This window comes from Pseudopodoces humilis, chromosome 7 (assembly GCF_049639895.1).
Source record: "Pseudopodoces humilis isolate 2021_Gansu_Grassland_sample_001 chromosome 7, ASM4963989v1, whole genome shotgun sequence".
Taxonomy (NCBI): domain Eukaryota; kingdom Metazoa; phylum Chordata; class Aves; order Passeriformes; family Paridae; genus Pseudopodoces; species Pseudopodoces humilis.
The window spans coordinates 48,389,973-48,399,840 of NC_142206.1; the positions used below are offsets into that span (position 1 = coordinate 48,389,973).

The window sequence follows — 9,868 nt, forward strand, 5'->3', positions numbered from 1 at the left end:
ATAGAGTATTAACAGAAATACAACTTTCTGCTACCTAAATGCAGATGGCACAATGAAGATAGCACATCACATTACTATGTCTGCCTCTATCCAGAAGAAAACTTCTGCACTGGACTCTTACTACACACTGCTCTCCCTACCTTTCCCTTGCAATAGAATTTTGTAACTTCAGCCAGCTTGGTGTCAGAGAGATTTATTTGGCGTATGCTCCTTTTGTATAATTATTTAGTTATTACTCCTATAATGCATAGCATTATCTGGACTAAGTCTGCACACAGTGGTGAACCTCCAAAGTAGCTTACATTTCTTATAATCCCCCACTCAACCTAACTCCCTTGTGAGATCTGAGGGGAATATTATTCATTCTACAGACAGAAATCTAGAAAGAAAGAAGTCCAGCATTTCATTGAGAATCAGTAAGACAGCAAGAAGCTGAACTCAAGTTGTAAAACCCAGACTGTACCTCAGTACCATGAACAATACAACACATTTCAGTCCCATCCTACCTTCTGAGAATGTGTTTGCCCAAGATACAAGGTTGTAAGATACAGACAAAACCAACCAAATACATTTTCTAAAAATTTTCTTTTGGTCTCCTTTTTAGGCAAGTGATAGAAACAGAACCACAAACAACTCTTTCAAAGCCCCTTTGTTAGAACTAAACCTGCTGGAACATAGCACATGTTTGGGTCCCTTGCTTTGACTTGTTCCTCCTGCATGAACAGAAAGAGAAAATAATGAAAGCTGCTACGTGGAATTTGCATTTTAGCATGTAGGAATTCTCCTGAAATAAAAAGCCAGATATTCCATCTAGAGATGGAATATTCCAACAAAACAGCACGAGTGAATGAGAGATCTTATTAATACAATCCCCCTCACGTTTTCAGTAATTTAGTTTTCAACTTTCTTGATCCTTTTCATGCAACCTTCTCACTGCTTTTTCACTATCAGATTTCCATACTGCACAGAATCTCATTTTGTAGGCTAAACAGAGAGAAAGAAACCTTTAGGTTTTCAACAAACACCAGTGAGAAAAAGAATGAGACAGCTACTCCTATTAATGGCACAGACACCATTTTTAGTAAGTAAGGTTAAGCTTTTGGGTCAAGATTAAAATTCCTTTCCGATTTGATTTTAAAGTCATATTATTAACTTCAATAGACCTACACTTACATGTAGTAATAACAATAGATACCTGTGACTGATCAAGCTTATGGTAATAAAGAGTTTATAGAAAACTCAAAAATTAACACAGACAAAGGTACAATGTGATTTTAAATAAATCAGAGGTGATTTCATCACAATTCCATGGATAGAAACTGCAGTTTGGAATACAAAGTTTTGATTCTTACATCACATCCCATGCTTCCACAGAACAAACAGTTCTCCATAAATCCATAAACTGGCAAGTTCGGTGACCTGGAGCTTCCATGGTTCTCAATTGGAACCATTGCTCCCATTGGAAAAGTCTAAGTATCTTTAAATATATGTACTGCAACTTTCAGTAACTTCTCTTGGTAATCAAAAATACTTTTAAATCTCATTTCTTAAAAACCCAGATACAGTTAAACTCCCACATTCAACTATGCAAGCTAAGATCTTTAATAGTGACTTCCAAAATTACCAACCACACAAAAAAAATGCAAAACAAACCAAAATTTTTCCAAGCTCCTATTGTGGCAGTAGGGATATTTACACATGGAAATAATGCAAATATATAAGCATTTGTAAAGTCTTGGGCAATATTATCCTTAGACCTGGCTTTTATTTGAAAATTAAATATGTACTTTAAAACCTAACAATGACTAAATACAGACATGATGACATAAAAAATTCACTCAGTGAGACTTCCTGCGTATAACATAACAAAACACTTTTTTTAAAATCTAATTTTCAGTAATTTGAAAACTAATTTTTAGTGCTGTTGTATTGTAATTTAATATAGTTTACAGAGGTCAAATATGCATCCACAGAAATAGGGTAGAATCCCCAAAATACAATAACTCCATATAACCAAAACATTATATATATCCAAGAAGAAGAATCCATTTGCTTTTATCCTTCCTCCTCTGCTGCACTGAGGAACAAGAGGCTAAATTTTCTCTTCAAGAGAGCAGTAGCTGTGAAACTCTTAGCCCCCTAAAGAACTGGCTCAGACAAAACCACACTGAATTGCTTCCACGGCAGCTGTTCCTACATCTTGATGTGGTGAGAGATCGCTCAGAAAGAGATACCAAATCTAGGTGGAAACATGAACATTGAAAAGTTATCTGAGCAGACAGGTACAGAGACTCTATCACACTAACACCTGCAGTATGCCCCGTGTTACAACACCCATAAAAAACTGGATATATCACAAAAAGTAGAAAAAAGCACAGGGGCAAGCAACACAGCACCTTTCTGGTGTCACTGGAAGTAATGGTGAGCACATTTGAAAAAACAATTTGTCTAAACTAGCCAAGATGAATAGATCCAGGTGATATTTGCCATAATTAAGAAAAATCAGCTCCCTACCACTTAACCTTGAATGAAAAGCACAGCATGAAGTTTTTGGGCCAGAGATCATCTGAACTGGCTTTACACTTTCAGGTTATTTGTTTTAACTTTACGAGCAGTCTTTTAGGCGAGGAGCCAGAAGGGTCTTCCTAAACGCAGCACCATGGGGAAACTGCCGTGGTTCCTCTCTGAAAAGAGCTGGAGAGCTCTGAGCAGCTAAAAAAGCAAAAGGAAAACGAGCGTGTATTTTAAAGGGGGAATAGACGACTCTACTACGAGGCCCTCGTAGAGGGAAGAGTAAAACGAGACCAGGCTGTCACTGCTTTCGTAATTGCAAAAGTGCTGCCTCAAAGGGGAGAAAACTTCCATTAGCATCTTCCTCTGAAACACCCGAAAAAAGCAGCACCTAAGGGCTCGTACTCCCCTTACGTGTAATTCATCTGATTATGTCTAAAATTGATTAACAACAACTTTAAACACCGCCGAAGAGAGATGGCTTTTCTAAACGACGGTCAAAGACAAACGCTCTGGAAACTCAGCAAGGCACAACCGCAGGGAGATAGGAGAAAGCGCAGGGGGACGGGACAGAGTGACAAGTGTGGGGCCGGGTTTGCTTCGCCTGCTGGTGTTTCCCAAGGGCACGGTGGCCGGGCCGGGGCAGTCGCAGCGCTCCCGGGCGGGAGAAGCGCTGGGGCCGCGGCCGGGCGAACGGGCCCGGAGCGCCGCGGGAACCCGCCAGGAGCGCCGGGCTTAGCCGCCGGCCTCCTCGGGCTCCTACTGGGCCGCCCCCGTCGGGATGGGCCTGGCCGGGCCTCAGCCGCTTCCCTGAGGGTGCAAGATCTAGCATGGCTCCCCCGGCTGCGGGGCCCGCCTGGCAGCGCTGTCCTCCGCCGGCTTTCACTGCGATACCGCAGCGCTGAGCGCGGAACCGCCCCGGCACGGCCGGCTCTGCTCCCCGGGGAGCTGGGCACCATCGCTCCCTGCTCCCTTCTCCCTCTCGCAGAGTGAACAAACGCGCCGCCGTCTACCTGTGCAACACCTCCGCAACACATTTTATTTACATGGATTTAGCTCGGGGCATTGTACATTATATACAGATATTTTCCCCCTCCAACAAGGCAGATCTTGTGCAAGATTAGTAGCATCCTCTGGAGCGTATCCGACAGTCCACGGGAAATGTCCCCCCCACTTAGAAGTATCAGCTGTCAGAGTCCAAGTCACTTTTCCCGTCCTCTTGTCTCTTCTCCGGTGACGTTTTAGACGCTTTATTCCATTTTTGTGCGTTTTCTGACTCCTCCGAAGACGATCGCTTTTGCCTCCTCCACTTCGCCCGGCGGTTCTTGAACCAAACCTATTTATGTTAAGAAATTAAATTATTAGAGGGGGAAAAAATAAAAATAAAGGGATACAAGCCCGCAGTTGACCCGAGCCCTGCCGGGGCCGGTGTGCCGCGGAGAAAGAGGCGGGGGAAGCAAGCGCTCGGTGGGACCGGCCGGGTGCCTTCAGGAGGCACAGCCGCCAGCCGACAATCGCTCACAGCCCTGTGCCCCAAGGAAGGGCACTCGGAAATAATAAAAAACTTTCCCTCTGCCCCGCAAAGCGGTCGCTCTCCCTCCGCAGGCAGAGCCGGGCTGGAGCCGCACCGCGATACATCCGCTTCGAACGCGTTTGAGTGCCAGTGGGAGAGGGCTGAAGAAGGAAAAAGAAAGCAAAGTACCTCCACTTTTTCCTCTCTTAAGTGCACCCTTCTGGCCAGCTGTTCCCTGGTGCCCACGTCTGGGTATTTCGTTTCCTGGAAGAGGTTTTCCAGCGCTTCCAGCTGCTCGTCAGTGAAGATAGTCCGGTGCCGTCTTTTTCTCCTGCAGTGCAGCTGGTTCAGTAACTGCAGCTCCGTCCGGGACAAAGTGCCCACGTTCATGTAGGGCAACATCTGATGGGGAACAGGGGACATCAGGACTGACCCAGTGCCCTCGTAACCTACGGACAGACAGACGAGTCGACGATAGGCTTTGCATGAGATCGCTGCTCCCCCCACACCCGTCCCGTCCCGAAAAAGGAGCCCCCGGCTCCCAGCCGCTCTCCTGCGGGCCGCCAGCTCCCCGCCACCCGCTCCGGCCCCGCGGCTCCGGGAACAAAGGGGGCCCGTCCGCCCCGTCCCACGCGGGGCAGCCTTACCTGCGGGGGGAACGCAGGAGCACTGCTGGGCGCCCAGGGGCGGCACGGCCCCGCAGCACGAAGGGCCCACGGGGGACGCCGGCACATGCAGCTGCCCGTAGTAGTAGTTGTTGTAGCTGAGCCGGGATCCAGTGACGGCCGGCGGCAGCGCGGAGGCGGGAGCCACCGCCCGGGAGTAAAATCCGCCGTAGTCGGAGGCGCTGCCGTAGAGCGAGTCCCCGTGGAGGCTGGGGAAGACGACGGGCGCGGCGCTCGGGGGCAGCAGCACCGAGTCCTTGCAGCGAGGTCTGGCCGCCAGGATATTGTCGATGCTGAACATGCTCACAGGCATGCCCCAAACCGTGCGGGGCAGGGCGGCGGGGACCGGCCGGGGGAGGGAGGGAGGAGGGCGGGAGGGAGGGTAGGTGGTGGCTGGGGAGGGGGGGGGGGAAGAGGCTGGAAGGACACGAAATCGAAACTTTTCGGATAAATTTTAAAAAGGAATCGGAGCGAAAAGAACAGCGCCTTTCCCGAGGGCAGCTTGCGGGCAGAGTGTGCGTGTGTGTCTGTGCGCGTGTGTGCGGTGTGTGTGCGTGTGCGCAGGATCCACCCCTGGAACTTTCCCCCCTCAACTCTCGCCTGTTTACTGATCTCAACCCAGAGGGCTGCTCGGAGTATAATCCATCTGAACCTCTTCCCTTTTTTATACCCAGGCGACGTCATCCTGGATTTAGTTCCTGGTAATATGCAGATGACAAACAAAACCAGATTTGATTTTTTTTTCTCCCCTTTTTTGGTGGAGGAGAGGTGGGGGTTACACAAAGGAGTGAAAGCAGCCCGAGTCTGTGTATTGAGAATTAATGAAATTAACGTAATCCTTTCCATTAGTGGGCTTTTTAGAAAGGCCCCAGATTTAGGCTTGATCTCTGCTGCACCGGCTAATTGCCCAGGTTAATCTTATTAATGCCATTGTGTAGAAGTGGTTAGCAGCTCCTAGTCTTGTCTATTATGCGCCTACTTTGGTCGTGTTAGTTCACATTAGTGGGTGCGATTTCCTCTGTCTAAAGCTCAGATTCATTATTTATGCTTCGAACTGGTTAAGAAGCACTTTAAAAAAAAATAAACTGCCACATAACCATGCAACGCCCCCCCACTCCAAGTGTTTCTGTAGCAGGATTTGCATCTCGCGTCCCCGGCTCGGTGGACTGAAAGGGCATTGAGGAGTATGTGTTTCTCTGATTTAAGGTTTATGCAGTGAAGCAACAACGTCTTCACTAAGTAACTGAACTATTTTATTTTTTTTTTAATTTTATTTTTCTAGGTCACCTGGCGGAACGTGGATACGTGAATGTTGTAAACTTCTCTCTCAGCTTTTCCTTTTTTTTTTTTCTTTTTTTTTTCTCTTTTTAACAGATTCAGACAGGTATCAATTTTTATTTTTAAAACAAACCAAGAGATGCAAATGTTAAAGGCCAGTGTCATCTCAAATCCCCGGGTGTGGTAGGTATTCCGATTTGCTTCTGATCTATCTTGGTACCTATTTATTTTCTTTTTAATTTTTAATTATCTAGCTTAGAAAACAAAGCCCGTAAAGTTGCAATGGTACAGAGAACTTTATATTTTGCATGTTCGGTGAATTTTTAAATGGAGAAATTTTAAATCCCTAAAACTCTTCCTATTGAGAGGTTTGGCTCTCCTGGTAGCTGGCTCTTGTGATTTGCAGAATACTTCGTCTGTCACGACTGTCCCTGGGAATCCACAGGAGGTGAACTGAATAAGATTAGACTATTTACCCCATCAACTCTCCATCAAAGAAGGTAGGAAATTGTACGCATGAAATGAAAACAAGCCATTAGAGTCCGTTTACGAGGAACACATTATTTTTCCTCAACAAAGAATATCCTCGTTAGCGCTTACTCGAGCTTTATCTTTATCCTTCCTTTCCTCTATATTCCAGGATTTAAAATCGCACCTGAGAATGATCTGAAACCTATTCATAGCGAAAGACTCGTATAAAGGTTAAAGAAAAAGAATGGCAAAACTAAATTCTCGCTTTATTGGTACATTGCAGTGTGATTAATTAGCAGCATCGGTTTTTACTTCAATTTATCTGCCTAACCATTTCTTTACACCTTTGGCATTTAGACCTGAACTTCGTGCAAGTTTTTCAAATTTGATGGAAAGTGAAACTATTTGACAGAGGGTTCGGCGGGTTTTTTGTTAGATTTGGTTTATTCTTTTTTCTCTTGATGTTTTGAGAGTTTTCTTTGGGTTTTGTTTGTTTGTGGGTGGGCTTGGAGAGGGAGTTTCGGCTTGTTGGGATTTTTTGGTCAGTAATTCCCTGAGTGCAGCCGGTCACGCCGCATGCAGAGCAGCGCCTGCCTAATGCCACCATCGGGATGCTCGTTCACGTCCTCAGCGGCTCTGCAGCAATGCGCTGCAGCATCCCTCCCTCCGGCGGCCTGTGCACCCCCTTCGGGGAGCGGGGCTCCGGGCGAGCCGGGCTCGGGGTTCCCGGGAGAGCCAGGCCTCGGGGGAAGCAGGCATGGGGGCACGGCTGGCTCCGGCTCCGGCCCGGACAGGAACAGCCCGCGGGGGCCCGGGGGGTTCGGGACGGGCGCTGAGCGGCGGGGACAGCGCTCAGCCCGGGACTGCCCCCCTCGGGAACGAAACGGGTGAGCCCGCGGAGCCCCGTCCTGCGGGGGCTCGCAGGTGGGGACACGCTCGGCGGGGACACCCGGGGCCAGCTTCTCGAGGGTTTAGCATCACTTGCGCCAGGGCTCCATCTCCGCTCCTGGCCGGCTTCTGCCAGGTGGGAGCAGCACCGCGGGACACGGGCGGGCACCGGAGGAGCCGCGGGGCCGGCGGAGCACGAACAGCTCGGGCCGTGCCGGCGCTCGGCTTCCCAAAGGGCTTCTTGCTCCCCTGACGGATGATCCACCATGCCACAGCGCTTACCTTTATTCCTAATTTAGAAATTATATTTTCCAAATAACTTGTCTCCCCAGTGGGGAAGGTTTGTTTTGTTTTGTTTTAGCCTGAGTCGTTTTGCAGTGAAACCCCCGGTTTTGATACCCGCTTCGCAAAACTGCTCGCGGAGTTTCTCATTTCCCATGCTCTCTTCGCTAACCTGGCAAACGGAAAATTGTGTTAAACAAACAATCAGTTGTCACACAATGTCGGGGTGAAATTGTAATAACAAATGAAACACAAGCAAATTGTGCTGCATAGTGTTGCTAAGCAATTGTTTGTTACGGGAGGGTGGTCACAGCATGGGTTGAAAGAGGGATCTAAAGAGGAGCATAGCACTGGGCAGAGCAAGCTGTTAGGTATGAAATACGGTAAACACGGCGCTGATTTTCAATATTATTACCCAAACACGATTTCATACAAAGCAATCACCATACACAAGTCTATGAAAATGCTCTGGTTGAGAAATCTTACTTTTTTTTATATATATATTAATTTTAATATATTAAAGAACAATTCAGGGGATGCAAAGCGCCCCCAGAGCCTTCCCGGAGGAGTCTTTGACCGGCCTGGCGGCCGGAGCGGCACCGGGACTGCCGGCCCGGAGGGGCCCGGGGAGCCGCAGCCCAGCCCGGCCGGCGGGGCTCGCCCCGGGCAGCGGCTCCCGCCCCACTCCCGGGGGGAACGAGGGGTGAACCAAAGGTTTGGGGATGACCGGCGGCGAAACCCTCTCGGAAACGGCGCTTCGCAGCACATCTCTCACTTATAAATGCCATCACCCTGCGGCGTTCTCCACCTTTGTTTCAAATTGATTGCATCATTGCTTTACCAGGAAAAAAAGTATAAAAGTCATAGAATGCGAAATTACGGTAATTTGTTCCCAGAATAAACTTATCTTGAACTGATTAGAAGAGTCAGTCATTTGAAAACGAGGCAGAAACGCGGCTGGATTTTTTTTTTTCTGAAAGCTTCCCTCTAACAATATCAGCTTCTAAAGTTTTCATTCATATAAACTTTATTAATGAAGATCTTTTATTTAAATGTCAAGGGGATTTGAAATTTAGAGTAAATTATGAAGCATGCATGTCTTGCCAAGTCATGGGTCAAATGCATTTGTGAAAAACTGCTAAAAGAGCATATGGTTTTGAATTTTTCTACAATGACTAGTGTTTAAATAAATTGCTTGTACTGCTTAACTTCATGTATAATTTTGACAGAAATTGGCCTATAGCCTTTTGATATGTAAACATTTCAGGCTTTTATGCGGTATAAAAAGACACTTGCTTTTTGGGATCAGCTAAAGCAGTCACCCTGTAATTCAGAAAACTGGCACCTAACGTTACATTCTTGCTGCATTTCAACTTTCAAGTGGCAGCATAAAGGGGGAAGGAGAAGGGACATTTCAAAAGCAATTGGAATTAAAAACTGCGAATGAGGTGAGAATGTGCCACTCACTGTCTGATTGAAATGGATAAACCTTAGCACTAAGAGAATTCTCCGACTTTTTTTCTAAAAAACAACAGAGGAATCAGTGAAAACAGTCTTCAACGTAGCACAGACCTGACTCACACGTCAAATTAATGCCTTGAAACAAAGTCTGTCTAAAGCACAAATAGGTGTGATGAAGAAAACCCAGATATCCCCTCTGAATTCCATAAACTGTTTCTCTTCCACAGACTATCTTGGGCTGTAAAAATTGAAACAGACTTTTATACATGGAATATTGCATACAATGCATATAAATATACCACAACCCTTTGAAATGCCACCAAACTAGCTTCATGTTCACTTGTATTTCACCAGTTCTTAAGTCTTTTGCAGTTTTTGCTGCAGTGAACATTCCTTTGACTTCAATTAGTGTTTTGTTTAGGTGATGTGTTTTGTTTTTTTGTTTTGGGTTGGGTTTTTTTTGTGTGTGGGGGGTTGTCTGGTTTGGGTTGTATTTTTTTGTCTTGTGAAGAGGAGACTAGAATGTGCTAAGGGCTTCGGGATACAGCCCATAAAAGTAGTGGAGTCACTCAGTTTTAAGTCTCCTTTACTAAAATGGTTTTGTACATGTATAAATCCACCGAGCTACTGAATAAATTAATTTATTACTAATATATCTGTCTCACATAAATAAACCTCCTAATGTTGATTAGATGGATAAGCCTAGCACAGTGCTAGACAGAACAGGACCTGGATAGTTGCCTGGTGCCAGACAGCTCAATATGTTTATTTCCTGTGTGCTTTAGCAGCAGCTAAGCTG

At 46.5% G+C, this 9,868-nt stretch overlaps 1 protein-coding gene across 1 annotated transcript; it reads right to left on the reverse strand.

The window, feature by feature from the left end:
* Positions 1-3,292: 3,292 nt before the first annotated feature.
* GSC (goosecoid homeobox) lies at positions 3,293-5,431 on the reverse strand. The gene is made up of 3 exons (XM_005520162.3): positions 4,672-5,431; positions 4,214-4,473; positions 3,293-3,847 (listed from the first exon to the last, which is right to left on the reverse strand). Exons 1-3 carry the CDS (start codon positions 5,000-5,002, stop codon positions 3,695-3,697), a joined length of 744 nt encoding a protein of 247 aa, XP_005520219.1. The 5' UTR covers positions 5,003-5,431; the 3' UTR covers positions 3,293-3,694.
* Between the last annotated feature and the right edge of the window lie 4,437 nt (positions 5,432-9,868).